The 18,176-nt window shown below is 48.1% G+C and overlaps 11 protein-coding genes and 1 non-coding gene across 12 annotated transcripts; 8 read left to right on the plus strand and 4 right to left on the minus strand.

Moving 5' to 3' along the window:
- Nucleotides 1-18: 18 nt before the first annotated feature.
- HDA3 (Hda3p) lies at nucleotides 19-1,715 on the minus strand (the record flags this gene model as incomplete). The annotated part of the gene is made up of 2 exons (XM_020216521.1): nucleotides 19-66; nucleotides 138-1,715. The coding sequence occupies 2 exons, from the start codon at nucleotides 1,713-1,715 to the stop codon at nucleotides 19-21; spliced, it is 1,626 nt and encodes a 541-aa protein (XP_020069531.1).
- A 307-nt stretch (nucleotides 1,716-2,022) lies between these two features.
- Nucleotides 2,023-3,112, plus strand: AOS1 (E1 ubiquitin-activating protein AOS1). The gene has a single exon (XM_020215366.1). It carries the CDS (start codon nucleotides 2,064-2,066, stop codon nucleotides 3,090-3,092), a length of 1,029 nt encoding a protein of 342 aa, XP_020069532.1. The 5' UTR covers nucleotides 2,023-2,063; the 3' UTR covers nucleotides 3,093-3,112.
- SEC23 (GTPase-activating protein SEC23) lies at nucleotides 3,103-5,426 on the minus strand. Its single transcript, XM_020215367.1, has one exon. It carries the CDS (start codon nucleotides 5,391-5,393, stop codon nucleotides 3,189-3,191), a length of 2,205 nt encoding a protein of 734 aa, XP_020069533.1. The 5' UTR covers nucleotides 5,394-5,426; the 3' UTR covers nucleotides 3,103-3,188.
- Nucleotides 5,427-5,531: 105 nt separating this feature from the next.
- TCA17 (Tca17p) lies at nucleotides 5,532-6,658 on the plus strand. Its single transcript, XM_020213462.1, has 2 exons — nucleotides 5,532-5,859; nucleotides 5,966-6,658. Exons 1-2 carry the CDS (start codon nucleotides 5,821-5,823, stop codon nucleotides 6,437-6,439), a joined length of 513 nt encoding a protein of 170 aa, XP_020069534.1. The 5' UTR covers nucleotides 5,532-5,820; the 3' UTR covers nucleotides 6,440-6,658.
- CYBJADRAFT_t123 lies at nucleotides 5,587-5,680 on the plus strand. Its single transcript has one exon. It is a non-coding gene; the product is annotated as a tRNA-Ser (tRNA).
- Nucleotides 6,472-6,852, minus strand: IES6 (Ies6p; the record flags this gene model as incomplete). The annotated part of the gene is made up of 1 exon (XM_020213752.1): nucleotides 6,472-6,852. One exon carries the CDS (start codon nucleotides 6,850-6,852, stop codon nucleotides 6,472-6,474), a length of 381 nt encoding a protein of 126 aa, XP_020069535.1.
- On the plus strand, nucleotides 6,659-7,515 carry CYBJADRAFT_15615 (uncharacterized protein). Its single transcript, XM_020213463.1, has one exon. The coding sequence runs from the start codon at nucleotides 6,878-6,880 to the stop codon at nucleotides 7,352-7,354; it is 477 nt and encodes a 158-aa protein (XP_020069536.1). The 5' UTR covers nucleotides 6,659-6,877; the 3' UTR covers nucleotides 7,355-7,515.
- Nucleotides 7,516-8,227: 712 nt separating this feature from the next.
- Nucleotides 8,228-9,343, plus strand: GLY1 (threonine aldolase GLY1; the record flags this gene model as incomplete). Its single annotated transcript, XM_020212847.1, has 1 exon — nucleotides 8,228-9,343. The coding sequence occupies one exon, from the start codon at nucleotides 8,228-8,230 to the stop codon at nucleotides 9,341-9,343; it is 1,116 nt and encodes a 371-aa protein (XP_020069537.1).
- A 761-nt stretch (nucleotides 9,344-10,104) lies between these two features.
- Nucleotides 10,105-11,768, plus strand: ANP1 (Anp1p). Its single transcript, XM_020215368.1, has one exon. It carries the CDS (start codon nucleotides 10,318-10,320, stop codon nucleotides 11,656-11,658), a length of 1,341 nt encoding a protein of 446 aa, XP_020069538.1. The 5' UTR covers nucleotides 10,105-10,317; the 3' UTR covers nucleotides 11,659-11,768.
- A 40-nt stretch (nucleotides 11,769-11,808) lies between these two features.
- GTA1 (Gta1p) lies at nucleotides 11,809-14,859 on the minus strand (the record flags this gene model as incomplete). Its single annotated transcript, XM_020213753.1, has 1 exon — nucleotides 11,809-14,859. The coding sequence occupies one exon, from the start codon at nucleotides 14,857-14,859 to the stop codon at nucleotides 11,809-11,811; it is 3,051 nt and encodes a 1,016-aa protein (XP_020069539.1).
- Nucleotides 14,860-15,172: 313 nt separating this feature from the next.
- Nucleotides 15,173-16,589, plus strand: CYBJADRAFT_168436 (threonine aldolase family protein). Its single transcript, XM_020215369.1, has one exon. The coding sequence runs from the start codon at nucleotides 15,424-15,426 to the stop codon at nucleotides 16,516-16,518; it is 1,095 nt and encodes a 364-aa protein (XP_020069540.1). The 5' UTR covers nucleotides 15,173-15,423; the 3' UTR covers nucleotides 16,519-16,589.
- Nucleotides 16,590-16,681: 92 nt separating this feature from the next.
- Nucleotides 16,682-18,131, plus strand: QRI1 (UDP-N-acetylglucosamine diphosphorylase). The gene has a single exon (XM_020215370.1). It carries the CDS (start codon nucleotides 16,728-16,730, stop codon nucleotides 18,069-18,071), a length of 1,344 nt encoding a protein of 447 aa, XP_020069541.1. The 5' UTR covers nucleotides 16,682-16,727; the 3' UTR covers nucleotides 18,072-18,131.
- Nucleotides 18,132-18,176: the final 45 nt, after the last annotated feature.

The following is an 18,176-nucleotide window of genomic DNA, read 5'->3' on the forward strand; positions in this document are numbered from 1 at the left end:
CATTTTAAGCTGGGACTGTTACGTCTCGTATCGGCACGGGCCTTGCTGTTCTGCAGTTTCGTTAGACTGTCTTCGATCTGGAACTTCAACGATTCAATCCTCTCCTGAACGTGTTTCAGCTCCGAGTCATCAATGACCAGTGCCTGGAAATTGGACCAATACCCGTCAACTTTCTGCTGGTTCTCACCAATGGATTTCTTCAACTGTTCAACTTCAACGTCGGAGTCAGAGATGCTCTTCTCTGCGTTGCCGATTTCCTTTGCCATGTACTCCATCTCCGTAACGTTGTTTCCAGATCTATGTTCCTCCTTGGAGATGAGCTCCTTCAGCTCTTTGATCCGTTGTAACTTGGTGTTTGTAGATAACGATTCAGCAGTTGCTTCAGCCTGTCGAATCTGGCTCTTGAGCGATTCAATCTGTGAGCTTAGCTCACCTGATTTGGAGATCGCACTGGAGATTCGGTCGTTATAGCCCTTAATCTCATCATTCAATTTGCTCTCGTCCACTCTTGTAAAGTCCTTGATGGCATTATCAAACTCCTCAAGATGAGTCAGCTCATCCAGTTTCAGCTGTAATTCGCCAAACACCCGTGTAAGGCCCTGGATAAGACGGTGTGTCAAGGCATCGGAGAACTTTGAATTGACGCTCAAGATCCCAAAGTTCACCTCTTTCAAAGGGTTCGAGATGTAGTCCTTGTTGAGCCTCTTTGCCTCGTAGTAAGACACAGGCTCTCTCTTGGGCTCCGTGTTCTTCTCGTAGTGCACTTCCTGTAACAGAGACCGTTCAACGTCGCCAGCGTCATATCGTCTAATGCTGGACATCTCAGGCAACGGCCATGGCGTGTGAACAAAGTCCTCGCACCAGTCTTTCAAATACGTCAGGTTCTTGAAGTAGATTGGTCTCAGGTCCGGTGGTAAGACACCCACCTGGTCTCTCAGGACGACGATTGCAGCAGTGACCTGGACGAGGTATTCCTCTGTGCCTCTCTCATGGAATTGGCGGAAGTAGAGTGCAATGTGATCGATGGAATTCGTCGAGACAAGCCTTAGAATCGGGACCCTTGTGCTCTTTCTCAAGGATTGCAAGAACTCATTTGTCGGCGTGATGTCGAACGAGATCACCAGGTCAAACTTCGACGTTGTTACAAAGTCATCCACATCTGATGGGATGATGTGCATCGTCAGCACCTTTGGTTTATTGTTCTTGGTATTCTGCGACTTGGCAGGTATCTTCAAGTTACTTCCGTGGTGCCTCTTGATGTTACACCTTGTCCCCAGTAACAGGCTCTCCAGCATGTCCAGAAGCTTACCGGATCTTCCCACAAGCGCAACATCGATGCTCCGGCCCTCCAGCATGCTTATGAGGTCCCGCAGCACCTTGAACTTGCCACTGGTGTCACAGAGATTGTTTGGAGTGTCCTTGGTAGCGAGGTTCTTCGGCATGTAGTGGTCAATCAGCAAGTAAGGATGCGTAGCAACAAGCTGCGAGTTCAGGTACAGCACCTCCAGCGAGTCCAGTAGCACCTGCTCCTTGTCATCAGTCTCGAAGTACTTCAGTATATCGGAGTAGTGCAGCGAAACCACCTGGTCCGTCAGCTCCTTCTGATATTCACACATGGGAACGGGTAACCAATAATCCCCAGATAGGTTCTCAGACGTTGTGAGCGAGACGATGGGAGGCTCCGGAGTGCCGTCGAGTATCTTGAGCAAGTCCATGTGTTCTCAGCAGGGTGTGTGTATGGGTGTATGGGTGTATTCTCACTTCTCTGAGCTCAACAGAAGGAGCAATCTGGGCTGTGAGGCGAGCTGTTTTGATGTTTTGTTAGGTGAAATTGTTTACGCAACGAGTGGGCCTCGAGAAGGTACATGTATACTGTGGTGTGCGGGTGTGGTGTGTGGGTGTTTGAGTGTATGGATGTGGTGTTTGGGTGTATGAATGTGATGTCCAGGTGTTTTTACAAACACGAAACACCGGTGCGCGCCAGCATCCACGGGTTAAACCTCTCAACCACCAACAGCTTCAGCAGACTCAGTGCTCACTGCTGCTTCCACAGACTTACAAAGATGGGTTCTGAGCTCAGTGCCGATGAGTTGGCCCTGTACGACAGACAACTGCGTGTCTGGGGCGCGGAAGGGCAGAACAGGATCAAGCACGCGTCCATCCTATTGATCAACATGAACGGCGTTGGCACGGAGATTGTTAAGAACCTGACACTGTCAGGTGTTGGATCCCTGGTGCTCTGGGATGACGGTGTTGTATCTGAGAGTGATCTCAGTGCACAGTTCTTCTTGAGCGAAGACGATCTGGGCAGGCAGAAGCTTCCCTGTGTGGAACCACGAGTGAGAGACATGAACCCAAGGGTTCATCTCTCAATCAACACGTCAAAGGTCCAATTCACAAAGGATAGAGATCTAGACTATTTCAAGAAGTTCCAGCTGGTTATTGCGAACAACCTGACAGCGTTACAGCTCCTAGAGCTGAACGAAATCACAAGAGCGTTGGAAATCTCACTGCACGTGACGTCGACTCACGGGCTGTATGGGTTCATGTTCAACGACTTGATCGTTGACATCACCACGTACACGAGAAAGAAGATGCCAGTTTCAAGGAAGATTGGTGCATTCTCAGCCAATAGAGAAATCACCAAGGTGACGTCGAACTTTGACAAGGATAAGAACGAAGCTGTGGAGCACTTCACTGTGAAGTCGACTTTTAAGAAGTTCATCGATACTCTACAGTCAAAGAACTTGACAACTTTGACAAAGAGACAGAGGAAGAACGTTTCGCCATTGCTACCTATCTTCATCTCCATTGCGGAGCTGGAATTGACAAACGTCGAGCTCACTGTGGAGTCCCTCAAGCAAAAGGTGTCTGATATCACCACGAGACTTGGTATAAACGACATAACAGATGAGACAATCTCTGCAAAGGTGTTGAATTCATTACACGTCGAGATCAGTCCAGTTGCTGCTATACTAGGTGGTGCATTGGCACAGGATGTGATTAACATGTTGAGTAAAAAGGAACAACCTATAAACAATTGGTTGATCTTAAACGGCGACAACTTTACAATGCCGATATACGAGTTGTGAATAGAACAATTGCATCATGATAAAAGTAGTTACAAATGTAATAATGGACAAGGCCAAAAGTGCCTTCTCTTGTGATCCTCTTCTTCCTCTGATTATCTAGGTGTTACCACTAACGGCCAATTTTTGCAAATGTTCCATAAACATTTGAAGTGAAACGTCATCCGTGAGGACAACACCACCTCCGGTGCTGAGACCCATTGCTTCATTGTTGTACGAGGTTGAAGGGTTCAACTTAGAGTACAAGAATCTTGCCTGAGAACCACCTTCTTCAGTGTCGATGAATCTAGGCAATGGGAATCTATCAACCAACAATTCCGCAGCTTCACGCTTAGGTTCCTCCAAGAACTCTTTGAAAGATGCGTACTCTGGATCATCTTGGTAACCTTGGTTTCTCCAAGACGCAACAGTCTCACCGTGGTAGATTAAGATATGGAAGAACGTGTCCAAAAGCAAGATCTTATCCGGCTGAATGGAGATGGAGTCCAAGAGAACTGGAGTTGGCTCACCATCCATTGAGAACGATGTCAATGTTGGTTGGATCATAATCAAGGAGTTGGTGGTGTCCTCTCTCGTCAACACGTGTCTGTAGAATGCAGTCTCATCTGGAGAGTTGTTGAAAACCTGCAAGAACTGAGATCTTCTCAAATAAAACATAAACTGTGGGTACAGTGTGAAGTTTGGTGATAATCTGAAAGAGTTTGGATCATCACGCATGTAATCAGCAAACTTGGCACACAGTTTGATGAGCATTCTATCAACCCATCTGATGACGTCTGCGGAATCGTCGTCTTCTGCCTTAAACGTGGCAATACGGGACATGACAACAGCAGCAGCTTCTTGGTCGAACCCTCCACCAATGTTGACATCACCAGTACCAACCAATGGCTTAGCAAACGTGGTGACTCTAACTCTATAGGTACCGGAGGCGTGCTGGTAGTGGGTGATAAATTGGACGTAAGCGTGTGGAGCACTCACTTGATTGGCCAATTCGAAGAACACCGAATAGGTATGATATGGAGAAGTTGCTGGCATCTTCCAAGATGAGGTGCCACCAATACCAATCTCAGTATCCGCAATGTTTGAACCAGTCTTGGTGATAGCACTGGCATGTCCAATCAGCCCAGCAACCTTCAATTCCTTCGAAGTCTTAACGTCCAACGTAGCATTGAAGCCCATCAACAAGAAACCTTCTTCATCCTTGGAGAACAATCTGAGGTAAGATTGCTTGAAGATGGAGGTTGTGAATGCATCTGTCAAGAGTAACACACCACCAGTCTTGTTTGACAAGGATTGCATTTCAGAGATACCAACTTGGTCATAACAACCGGCAAAGATATCAACTGCATGGCCATTAGTGGCAGCTCTAACTGCCAAATCATCGTAGAACTTGATCGCCTTCTTATAGTGCTTTGCAGAGTCCTTGTCAATATCAGAATGAGATCTAATTGGCTCTTTCAATTCGTTTGAAACGATCAAACCAGGGGACAAGGTACAAGGACCAGAGGCAAAGAGTTGGATTCTTGCACCGAATCCAGTGTAACTACCCTCACACAAGTTCACTGCGATGGACAATGCTGCACCTGTAGCTCTGAGCGCTCTCTTTGCAGATGCAATTGGCCATGGGTCCTTTTTCAAGTTCTCAATGATTGAAGTGAGTTGGAATTCAACGTTTGACAAAGGTGAAAAGGCCTTGATGAAGTGCTCACCGAGCAGTTTCTTCAAGCTCTCCAACGTGTAGTCCTTGTTACCTCTAAAGACAAACGACTTTGGGAACGGACTGCTCAGATCGTGCAATTGCACCATTGCACCAAAGGTGATCAAACCAACAAGCGCATTAGGAGGGAGCAAACTCAGCGCAATCACCAAGGTCTCCTTCAACGCCTCCAGGTTGTCCTCGTCCTGGCACAGATCGACAACAAACAGGAAGATCGGAGGCTGCTGAACAGGTCTGCTCAAGATGTACTCCATCGTGGCATTCTCCTGTTGCAACTCCAACGGAAGGTTATCAGGCGTGATTGTCGAGTAGTGGTTTGGCAGCTGGTTTCTGTTCCCACAGCATGGACACATCCACATTCTCGAGCGCAGATCAAGACCAGAGTACGGGTTTAGGATCGTGCGACAGTTCGGTTGCGAACACGCAATCGGATCGTAGTTGGCGATGTTCAGGCCCTGGATCTCCTTCAACGGAGTGTAGAGGGCACCGAGCGGCACAACAAGCCTATTGGCCTCGGCACGCGTGTTTGGGAACACGTTCCATGGTAGACGGAGACCGTTGAGGTCCTCTTCAGCTTCGAAATCCATCGCGTGGTTTCCTTTTTTAGGGGGAAGTGGTGGTGATGATGTTGTTGATGTTTATGTTTCGAACAACGTTGTTTTGGTCTCGCTGGCCGAAAACCGAGTGGTAATTAACCCGTCGTGGCATTGGCAGATGGCCACGGTGGGGGGGGGGACGGTGCTGCGTGTTGTTTGATTTTGACTAACGGCCACGAATAAGGGCACTTTGGCCGAGTGGTTAAGGCGAAAGACTTGAATCGAATTCGAGTGATCTTTTGGGATTTCCCGCGCAGGTTCGAACCCTGCAAGTGTCGCCAATTTTTTTATGTTTTTTGTCTGATAGCACGGGCTCATAACCACGGTGTAATGTCCCGGTGCTGAACTTGTGTTTGTTGATTTGAGTAGGCTAACAACTTCACCACGTATTCGCAGTGCACTGGACGCGTTGGAAACAATGAACGATATCTTCTTCATTGCACTTATATCAAGAGACGTGAGTAGTAAGAATTGGGCGATTCTCCGTCTTTTTTGGTGCTAGTGGTGGTAGTGGGGGAGCGAGTTCATGCTTGTTTGTTTCTGTATACTAATTCATTGGCAAGAACAAACCTATCCATATTCAAGAGATAGACCCTCCCGTGGGCGAGGAACAGCTTTTAAGTGAGCGGGTTGACGAGCAAACGGGCCATGAGCCGGCGGAGAGCGGGCGCCAGGAGGTGTCGCTGGTGAACAACACACTACGATGTCATTTTCTTGCGAACATGGCCCTCGATGTATTCTTATCCCCACTGTACGGAGGAGAGTGTGGTGTGCCTTCGTTGATGTTTGTGCAGGACGGCATCAATGTGTATGGATACGAGACCAACACCGGTCTGAAGATCCTCATAGGAACGGACGGCGAGCTGGATCAAAGCTACGAAACCATTTTCAAACAAATACACAGGATTTATCTCGGGCTGCTGTTGAATCCGTTCAACACTGGCGATTCTTCATCGTCAACACCAACGTTCAACCACGGCACGATATCTACAAAGATTGAAGGCATAGTCAACCAATGGAAGGCACAGAAGGCATAGCAACAGTGTATGTACATAAATGTCTCGTTATCTCATCTTAGCACGGTATTTGCGTTTCTCAGCCCCAAGTACTGCTGGTCCACGCCCTGGGCCATGTTCTTCACAATGGAGTACACCTCAGCGTTATGGTATCTTATACCACTGGATGCAGACCGGTAGTTACCCTTCAGCCCTGTGATATCGCAGTACTTCTTCACAGGCTTGATGGACGGAGGCGCCTCAATGGCAAAGTAGGTCACCGGCTCATGTTTCACCTTCTCTGCGATTGCCCTCAGGTGCTTCTGCTCGTCAACTATGAGTTGCTTGACAGGTTTCACACGGCGCGTCGGGTGTTTATAGTTCGGGTTCTTGAAGCTGTTGGGCGTGGAGTTCATCTCCGCAACCGTGTGTATATCAACTGTAGCCTGTGTCATTTCTTACCCTGTGTATCCGCCATCCATGGCTCAACCCCCCAAAGTAAACACAACCTCCAAAAGTCCACCGGTGATGGTGCTAAGAGGGCAGGTTGGTTGGGGACACAGTACGGTTCCATACACACACCGTCAATGCTGTGTGTTGAGGGATCCACAGTCTTCCACCAACGGCACACGATCTGGCTGTATTGACAGCAGTACGGTGTACGTGATTTGTCTACGAAGACAGGGTAGTGCTGGTGTTACAGTACGCGTACAACGGCTTCAGAGAACGTGGTGTACAGGTGGTATTTATACCATTCGGGCAGTGATACATCCAAACACCAGGCACGGCCAGCGGGAGTGTGCTGCGCACGCTATTTCAGCTGGGTTGGCATTCAAAGCGTTGTGCACCACACAGTGTTATAGTGTCACAGAGGTAGGCAGAGGCCCTGGACAACGGGCATGCCCACCAAGCAATCCACTCGTCAAGCCCTCGTTCCAATCAGGCAGGTATCGGTAACGTCCGGGGGTGCACGAAACCGAGTCACAGGCGAGGACGATGCGCGAAAACCGAAGTCAACTACAGAAAAAGAAGAGAAAACCCCTACACCAATAGTTAACGGCCCCGGAGTCACCCAAGGGCCGGAGTCAACACACAGGGGGGTAATAAACTCTTGCATCTCCTCTAAACACTCACCTACATTTCTCCACTGAGCCTAAAGATCAACCAAATGTGTCAAACTCTGTCAGAAATGTGTCAATTTATAACACCGACAGCGTTCCAGCCCCTAACTTCACAACACTGACCCCCCCTGTCAAACAATACAAACCTGAGCACCCAATGGTGGCCTCTCACAGTACTCGCACTAACACACCACGAGGGAAAATTAGCAGTCACAACTGCCCACAACGAGATGCCACCAGAATGGAAAACGCAGAGGAAAAAGAAAGCACAACACCCGTACACCGCGAGCCAATCGGATGCGCTGTACCGTTTCGGATAGTCCGTGCGCTAGTTCGTCACCACAGCACGATACCCGTCTACAAACCGCACAGGGGAAGGCACAGAACCACACGACCAGTCCAGTAGGGCAAACTCGACCCGTAGAATCCACCTAGAACGTCCACGAACGCTTGTTATGGCCGCAATGGCGCCATATTGCACCCCGTCAACACCAGTTGTCGAGATGAAGAGCCAAATGCCGTGCGTGCCCGTACCGAAAAGCCGCGTCGGTGTCGATGCGGCAACGGTTTCTGTGTTGGGATTCGCTTCTATGCCTGTGACTAATACACAGCAGTGAAATATTTCAACGGAGAGATTTCCTTCCTTCCTCTCTTTCCTCTCCTTCTCCTTCTTCTCCTTCACGCTATTTGAACAATACGAACAAACACAATGACAGTTGCTGAACTCAAACCATACCAATCCGCTTCCAACGACTTCAGAAGTGATACCTTCACCACGCCAACAGAGGCGATGATCAAAGCTGCTCTGACCGCTTCGATCGGTGACTCCGTCTATAACGAGGACGTTGATACCATTGCGCTCGAGCAGAAGGTGGCCAAGCTGGCTGGGAAGCCTGCTGGGCTGTACTGTGTCTCCGGTACCTTGTCGAACCAGATCGCCATCAGAACACACCTGTTCCAGCCACCATACTCAATCTTGTGTGACTACAGAGCCCACGTCTACACACACGAGGCGGCAGGGTTGGCAATGCTTTCAAACGCAATGGTTGTCCCTGTTAGACCTTCCAACGGTGACTATTTGACTCTGGAGGACATCAAGAAGAACCTGGTTCCTGAAGATGGTGATATCCATGGTGCGCCTACTAAGCTGATCTCCTTGGAGAACACTTTGCACGGTATCGTATATCCATACGAGGAGTTGTTGAGAATCAAGCAATTCTGTGTTGAAAACGGCTACAAATTGCACTGTGACGGTGCCAGAATCTGGAATGCCAGTGTCGAGACCGGTGTGCCATTGCACAAGTATGGTGAGATCTTTGACTCCATCTCAATCTGCCTGTCCAAGTCCATTGGTGCGCCAATGGGGTCCGTGCTGGTTGGTGAGCTTCCCTTCATCAAGAAGTGTAACCACTTCAAGAAGCAATGTGGAGGTGGTATCAGACAAAGCGGTATGATGGCCAAGATGGCCATGGTTGCCATTGAAGACAACTTGCCCTTGTTGAAGTCCTCTCACGAAAAGGCTAAGAACTTGGGAGATTTCTGTATCGAGAACGGCATCGTGCTTGAGTCTCCTGTGGACACGAACTTTGTCTTCATCGATCTGGAGGCAAACTACATCAAGGATGATGACCTGATCAAGTTCGGGAAGAAGCACAACGTGAACCTCATGGGTGGGCGTATTGCGTTCCACTATCAGATCTCTGACGAGGCTTTGGAGAACGTGAAGCTGGCCGTATGGGATGCCTTTGAGAACGCAAAGAAGAACCCATACGTCCACGACGGTCCTTATAAGATGTACCGTTCTCCTACCCCAGTGAAGTACTGAATAGGGTACGGCTTGGGAGTAAGATAAACTAAAAATGGCAATTGAGGTTACGAAAAGTGTTATTTATAAAAGGGGTCCATTCTTGGGAATCACCAGTACAACCAACGTTGGTTTACTAGTGGTGGGAATGTGATCATACTGCATGCGTGTTTTTTTAAAGGGTTTATGGGTTTTTTGACTAATGGTGGAGCACTCCTGGTGTGTCCAATCATATGGGGCGTACGCTGGCATGGACTCTCCAAGATGCTGCGACACTGCAGTGACAGGCGTGTCTGTTGTACACCAGGCAGGACAGGTCTTGCTGGCTATGGAATGTCCAATCAGCCAGTGCCATCTTGACGAGGTTGCTCCACTGAGCCACTACTTGTTGATGGTATACATGGCAAGCATTGCATACAACTGCGATGGTTTTTCCCAGTTTTTTTTCTTTTTTTAGGCAATGAATCGATACTGATAAAGGTTCCCTTATGTCAATTGTAGTTGAGGCGAAGACGTTGAGCCCACCGGTGGTGCTGAGAGCAGTTGATGTGTATAAGTGTGTTGTCATTGCCCTGGTAACCTATGTTGCCTTGGCAACGCAGACAAGAGAGGTAAACACAGGCCGTCCCAAAGAGGAAATCATTCCGGATTCGGAGCATTTCCCCTTTGGGACAGCCGAAACCACTCGTATTCCGTTGCCCTGACAACGGCCAAAATTTTTCCCACGGCCAAAATTGCACCAAAATTGCACCAAAAGACAGCCAGTAAAATTCCATCAAATCAAACAAAAACATCAACACTATCAGCACAGGCTTCACCAAAAAGCACAGCAGCTGGCCTTTGATTGTCTTATTCGACGTGCTTTTCACAACACTTGGCCCTCTCAGCATTGAATTGTCCGATCAACAGAGCTCTGACGTGTTCTGTTCTGCTGTGATCTTATAGAGCGAGAGGAAACCACGGAAACGACCCACTGGACGAAGGCGTGGAAAGCTATGGGTTATCAACAACTGCTTCTTCAGAGGTTTACTGACCCCTCGAAAAACAAGGTGCCAGTGTCAGTGCTTGGTGTTGTTGTTGCGTTGTTTGTGCTGTACAACCTGGTGCTGAACTTGGCATTTGAGCATCTGTACACACCTCAGCTGGCGTCGGTGCCTGGAGTGGAGTTCTACGACCTGGGTGATTTCCAGGGGAGTGCTGATGGCTGGCAGAGGGAGGAGCGGATCCTGTTCTGTGTTCCCCTGAGAGATGCCTCTGCTCACTTGCCCATGTTCTTCAGCCACATGAAGAACTTGACGTATCCACACCATCTGATTGATCTGTCCTTCCTGGTGTCAGACTCGTCAGACGATACGATGGACTCGCTGGTGAAGCACCTGAGAGAGATCCAGAACAGCCCGGATAAGAGGCTGCACTTCGGTAACATTGAGATCTTCGAGAAGGATTTCGGCCAGGCCATTGGACAAGGGTTCAGTGACCGTCATGGATTCGAGGCCCAGGGCCCGAGACGGAAGCTCATGGCCAGGGCAAGAAATTGGCTTTGGACCGTGTCGATCAAGCCATACCATTCCTGGGTCTATTGGAGAGATGCAGACGTTGAGACTGTCCCACCAACGATCTTGGAGGACTTGATGCACCACGGTAAGGATGTCATTGTTCCTAACGTTTGGAGACCTCTGCCTGACTGGTTAGGCAATCAACAACCCTACGACTTGAACTCATGGCAGGAAAGTGAAGGAGGCTTGCAGTTGGCGAAGACACTCGGTGAGGATGCCGTTATAGTCGAGGGCTACGCAGAGTACGCCACATGGAGACCTCATTTGGCGTACCTCAGAGACCCATACGGTGATCCAGAGGTGGAGATGGATTTGGACGGCATTGGTGGAGTTTCCATCCTCGCAAGGGCCAAAGTGTTCAGAACAGGTGCCCATTTCCCTGCGTTCTCATTCGAAAAGCACGCTGAGACGGAGGCTTTTGGTAAGATGTGCAAACGTTATGGTTATTCCGTGATTGGATTACCACATTACGTGATATGGCACATCTACGAGCCTTCGTCAGACGATCTGAAGCACATGGAATGGATGGCTCAAGAGGAGGCGAAGAAGGTTGAAGAGAATAAGATCAGAGCAGTCTACGACAAGGTGTGGGCCGAAGGATTCGAAGACGTGTCCGAGGAATGGAAGAACGACCGCATCAACATCTTCAAGAACACAGATACTCATAAGATTAAGCCAATCAAAGTGGATTGGTCAGGTGTTGATGTTGTTGCGAAGAACCCACTTGTCAACGAAAAGGACAAGGACAAAGTCTTAGCAGCCTTTGATCCAAACTCATGAGACATTCGTTTTCCGTTATAAAGGGTTTTTACTTACATTTACTTCTATATCACTATGTTTACATTAATGCATGCCATGTTTTATTTTTGTTATATGCCATTCTGGAGCAGATGATATATGACTATAGTTTTCTTTTAGTGCTGCGTGCTCTCACTCTGGACCCATCTCCTTTAACTCTGCTTGTTCATCTATTGTGCTGTCACCGAGGTCTTTTCCAGGGTGTTCATTGGAATTACCAGAGGCGTTCTTTCCAAAGAAGGTCAGCTTCCTGACGATGGATCTGGAATTACCAGTGGATCCGGATTGAATTGAGGCGACTTCGCCGATTGGATGGTCTTGTTCATGGCTCGACGTACTTTGTCTTCTTGCAACAGTGGAACCCTTACGGTTCATGGAAAACAGTTTCTTTGGTGTTGAGGTAAGCGTTGAGGACGTACCAGACAGATGCAAGTCGTCTGCAGACTCTTCAGTTGTATCGCCTCTTGGATTCGTGCCGTTGAATAGCGACACGTTCTGCTTTGTAGGAGATAGAGCATTGGCACTTTGGCCAAACGTGAAGAGACTTTTCTTCTTGCGGAAGAAAGACGGGGAACTTGCCTGCTGCGGAGATGAATCCAAGGATGACTTCGAAGACTTCATCGTAATAGCTGTAGACTTATTTGTACTGCTTAGATGTACAGCTGGACCGAGTTCGTGATCTTCACTGACAGGTTCAGAGGAAACAGAGTGGGATGAGGATGGAGCCTGGGAAAAACTATTCTGATCGATAGAGCTTGAGAATTGAGCATGGCTGTGAAACTTTGACCAACTCTTATTATCCTTCTCTAATGAACCATTGGAGTTAACAGAAACATTTCTAGCGTGTAAACTATCTCCAAATGGAGATCTTGATCCCCAAATATGGTCAAGAGGTTTATCCACAGAGAAACCAGCAGAGTCTCTTGTGGATTTCAAATTGGAATCAAGAGTTGAAACATTAGAAAAGAATTTGCTTCTCTGCGACTGTGCATTACTGCGTTGCTGCTGAGAGGCTTCGTCAGTGTCTGTGGTTTTCTTACCGAAACCAAATACATTTGACAGCCTTCTTGGTGAAAAGACACTAGCTTTGGTTTCTTGGTTTCCTTGAGAAAGCTGTACATGAATGTTATCCGGATTACCTCCAGATAATAGAGATGACAGATCTGTTGGACCAGCATTGACAGGTGAGCTATGTGGAGACATAAATTCGTTTTGGAAGGAGTGCGGAGGAGAGGTTGTATTCTCCAAGGAATAACGCGGCGCAATACCAAAGTCGTTATGGAAGATTGATCTTGTGCTCAAGTTGGCTGCAAAATCGTGATTGAATGGCGATGTGACAGATGCCTGGGATTGTAATAAGGGTCCATCTCCAAGAGGCGGAGAGCGCTCTTCACTCTTTCTATAACTGTCGTCACCAACAGAAGTTTCAGCCTCAAAAGAATCTTCAAATACAAAATCTGGCAAGTCTTCACCAAATTCTTCACCAATGAGATTAGCAGGTAAGTAGTGTTGAACGCTTGGTGATTCCAAGTTTTCCTCGCTTGAGCGTTGACCAGTTTCTGTATCCAACGTCAGCCTGTTTGTAAATCCCAAATTAATGCTGTTGTTGTTCCAAACTGACTGTGTTTGCAGTGCCACCTTCAACGAAGGGGAACTATTGCTGGTGTTCGTCGAGTAGATGAACGTTGAAGGTGGATTGCTTGAGCTGCTTTGCGGTCCGGAATAAGTGCTATACATACTGTTAGAATGTAACAGTGCAGGTGCTTGTGGTGGAGGTGTTCCTAAAGGTGAATTCAACTTAGCTTCAGGTACGATTCCATTCTTAAGACTTCTATGTTCAGCCTTTAAGGAGTCGTACACTTGAGTGACTTTATGACAATGACTCACTTCACGTTGTTGGCCAGCTCTCCATCTCGCTTCAAGCTTTGTGTCGGTGTCGATTTCTTCTTGAACCTTTATATGATAAGCTGGTTCCAAGTTTTGCAAAAGCTGTAATGCCTTAATTCCCTCAGCATCAACCATACCTGTGTTGTTAGTATGTTCACGTAAAGTCTTGAAGACCTTAACCAACTGTGGCTTCAACGCTTCTTTCTGTTTCTTTCTTTGAATCAAAGATTTGATGGTGTCTTCTAACGACGCAATTGAACCTTGTAGCTCCTTGATACATCTTTCCTTCGTTTCAATGTCGGATTCCAATTCTGCGTGAACCACATTTTCAGAATTTTCAAGTTTTAAACAATCATCTTCAAACTGTTCAATTTTCTTGTTCCACTCAACCAATTCCTTTTCCATCTTGGCTATGTGCTGCCTTTTCTCCTTTAACAAGTTTTCCTGTTTCTGCTTTTTGATATCAGCCAGCCTTCTGGCGTCATCGAGCATTGTTATTTCAGACTTGATCGCCTGCCTATTACCATCTTCCAACCTTTTACGTTCACGCAGAGTTTGTCTTTCCTCAATCAATGAAGCCTCCTGGTCTTTGAACTGTTGCAACGTCGTAGCCTGTTGATTCAAAATCTCATGTAGTTCCTCTTGTCCTGACTCCAAGTAGAACCGGAGCTCTTCAATGTCCTCCATAGACTTTGGATCAATTAGCAGCGCGCTCGCAGCTGATGGCAGCACACTGCCCGTCTCGTTCGCAAGCGAATTCGTAGTGTTCGATCTCGATCTTCCGATCCGCTGTTGCTCGCTAGCCGGTGTGGACGTGACCTTGTGAACCATCGGATCCTTTGCGCTCTTATCCGTCAGCATCTTAAACAGGTTATCAGGGTTCTCCAACAAGACATCCGCCGCTCTCCGCTGTAACTCCGCAGACTTGGTCATGATATACACGGATCGACTCTTAGACTTATAACCCCGTTGATTTGCCGCAATGAGGTCCAGCTTATACTTCGTGCGTGGGTTCAAGTTCTGGATACAGCAGTGAGAATCAAAGCCAGACATCGTCGCCACCTCCACACCGTTCAAGTACACGTAAAACATCAGCACTTTCTGCTCATCCGCAAACAGGTCCCAGTGGATGTGCACAGCAGTATCGGTGATACAATCAACAGAGACCTTATGCGCCCTTGGAATATCAATGTTCAGTAGCCCGATGAGCTTATCCAAGGGCATAGACAACACTCCATGAAGCCTATGCAGTAACCACAGCACCGCGCACCCAACAACCACCACATGGATATACATCTTGCACTGCCGACCTATCTTCGTGTGCCCAACCGCTGTGTGAGTCCCCACTTTATTAACGAAGCCGCCGTATCTTCTTCTTTGTTGTTGTTGTTGATGTTGATGTTGTTTATGCTTGCCTTTTATACAATTTTTCTCCACGGCGGGAGCACCAGGCACGATGTGCTGCCCGTACCATCAATTTAGGGAAGGTCCAGACGCAGCACCTCGGAAGTGACCTGCTTACATAAGCAAGCCCCCCGGTCTCCACATATACCCTCCACTGTGCAGATGGCTCGGTATTCATATACACTACTTCTGATGTATACACGTTGCCGAGGGCTATCAACCGGTTCCAATGTATGCTATCATAGATGAAATGTGCAGCTGAGTCCAATTGAACCGTTTTTAAGCTCCCTTTGAGCTTCTTCCATGCTTCAATTGGGACCCTTAAGTGGTGCTTTCTCATTATGCCTCGGAGCTTTTTCCAGCTGTGTATAAATACATACGTGTGGCTCCAATCTTGCCGTCCGCAATCTCATTGTAGAAGACCTGATAACAGCAGTTAGGCCCAGCACAGACAACATGTCACGCAGCAAGTACTCTGCGCGGAACGAGTTCAGAAGCGACACATTCACCACGCCTTCAAGGGCCATGCTGGAGGCAGCGCTGGATGCCTCTGTTGGCGATGCTGTGTACGACGAGGACGACGATACCAATGAGCTCCAGGAGAGGATTGCTCAGCTCACAGGGAAGGAAAGAGGCCTGTTCTGTGTGTCTGGTACGCTGGCGAACCAGATTGGGGTCCGCACTCACCTGAAGGAGCCTCCCTACTCCATCCTGTGCGACCATAGGGCTCATATATATGTGCACGAAGCTGCTGGGCTGGCTATGCTTTCGAATGCAATGGTTGTCCCTGTGAAGCCTTCAAATGGCATCTACCTTACTTTGGAGGACATCCAGGAGCACTTCATCGTGGACGATGAGGATATACACAGTGCTCCCACGAAGCTCATTGCGCTGGAGAACACCGTGCACGGTGTTGTCCATCCCTACGAAGAGCTCGTCAGAATCAGCCAATGGTGTAAGGAGAACAAGATCCCATTACATTGCGACGGTGCACGTCTCTGGAATGCCAGCGTCGCCAGTGGCGTGACCTTCAAGCAGTACGGTGAGATATTCGACTCCATCTCCATCTGTCTCTCCAAATCCATCGGTGCACCAATTGGTTCTGTTCTTGTTGGCTCCAAGCAGTTCATCAAGAAGGCAAACCACTACAAGAAGCAGTGTGGTGGTGGCATTAGACAGAGTGGGCCCATGGCACGTATGGCCATGGTTGCCATTGATGAGAACTTGGGCAAGCTGGAGGAGACTCATCGCAAGGCCAAGGAGCTCGCAGATCACCTCGTTGCTAACGGCATCGCGCTGAACGAGCCTCCAGACACAAACTTCGTCTTCATCGACGTCAAGAAGTCTCCAATCGACAATGACTTGCTCATGGAGATTGCTGAGAAGCACAACGTCAACGTGTGGGCCGGACGTATCGCCTTCCACTACCAAGTTGACGATGAGGCCTTACAGAGTATCAAAACAGCCATCGTCGAGGCATTCGAACAGACAAAGGCACTCGACAAGAAGAATGTGGTTACAAAGATCTACAACACAACCTCTGCTGAGTGAAATATCCACAGTTTATATACATCAGTCGTTTAGATATGCGTTCCATTTTGATTATATGCGTTTTCTCTCCATGCCGTTGATTGTAGGCAGCTGGGACGTAATTATAGGCAGCCAAATACGGAAATTTCACATGATCCGGCTCACACCAGCAACCACAACCATCAACAGTAAAACAGCCCAGAACAGTAAGCAACGCCTGCCAATTAGCGATGTCAGCACAAGAGAAGAAGACTCAATTGGAGAGCCAGCTCTCCCCGGTGGTCCAGCAGGCCATCAAGCTGTCGCAGACAGCGACTGAAGGCAGGTCGTTCAGGCCATTGCCCTCGTCGTCGTCCTTCTCTCTCATCGACAGCGATGCGGACGTGAAGGCTCAGTGGGGCCATCTCGGGCTGGAGGCCATCTCACAGGGTAAAGTGGGTGTTATACTTATGGCTGGTGGACAGGGAACCCGACTGGGCTCGTCAATGCCGAAGGGCTGCTACAACATTGGCCTGCCTTCGAACAAGTCCTTGTTCCAAATACAGGCCGAGAAGCTCGTCAAGGTTCAGCAGCTGGCCAATGAGAAGTTTGGCACGACAGATGCTCGTGTTCAGTGGTATGTGATGACCTCTAAACCAACGAGAGACAACACTGAAAACTTCTTCAAGGAGAATGGCTACTTTGGTCTCTCAAAGGATCAAATTGTGTTCTTCAACCAAGGCACACTGCCATGCTTCGACAAGGCTGGCAAGCAGATTCTGCTGGAGTCCAAGGACGCCATTGCGGAGTCTCCAGACGGGAATGGTGGACTGTACAAGGCCATCTACACCAATGGACTACTGGAGGACTTTGCAGCACGAGGCATAGAGCACATCCACATGTACTGCGTTGATAACGTGCTGGTGAGGGTTGCAGACCCGGTCTTTATTGGGTTCTCCATCGAGAACAAGTTTGAGCTCGCTACTAAGGTGGTTAGAAAGAGAGATGCCTCCGAGTCCGTTGGCCTCATTGTGCTGGATGAAGCTCTGCAAAGGCCAGCAGTGATTGAATACTCTGAGATTTCAAAAGAGTTGAGTGAACAGAAGGACAATTCTGGGTTGTTGAGCTTCAGAGCTGCCAACATCGTCAATCACTACTACTCCGTTGAGCTGCTCAACAAGAGAATTACAACATGGATTGACAACCAGGAGTTCTTGCCATTTCACATTGCCTATAAGAAAATCCCATGCTTGAACGAAGAAGGGGTCTTTTACAAGCCAACAGAGCCCAACGGTATCAAGTTGGAGCAGTTCATCTTTGACGTGTTTAAGGATATCCCACTGGATAAGTTTGGATGCTTGGAAGTGGAGAGATCAGATGAGTTTTCTCCGTTGAAGAATGCCTCTGGTGCAAAGAACGATACACCAGAGACATCCGTTGCAAATTATTTGAAACTGGGGACCAAGTGGGTCAAAGACCAGGGTGCAACATTGGAAGATGGTGACTTGGTTGAAGTTTCCAGCTTGACATCTTATGCAGGGGAAGGACTGGAAAGCGTCAAGGGGGAGAAGTTGTCGAACTTGCAAATCATCTAGAGGGTCCACCCTGCCAGAAAAAGATATTAAATATGTATTTCACACGTCCAGCATGTAGTTTTGTATAGATCTTGTGTTATGTATAGATCTCGTGTTATGTATGTC

Source organism: Cyberlindnera jadinii (assembly GCF_001661405.1).
Source record: "Cyberlindnera jadinii NRRL Y-1542 unplaced genomic scaffold CYBJAscaffold_10, whole genome shotgun sequence".
Taxonomy (NCBI): Eukaryota; Fungi; Ascomycota; class Saccharomycetes; order Phaffomycetales; family Wickerhamomycetaceae; genus Williopsis; species Williopsis jadinii.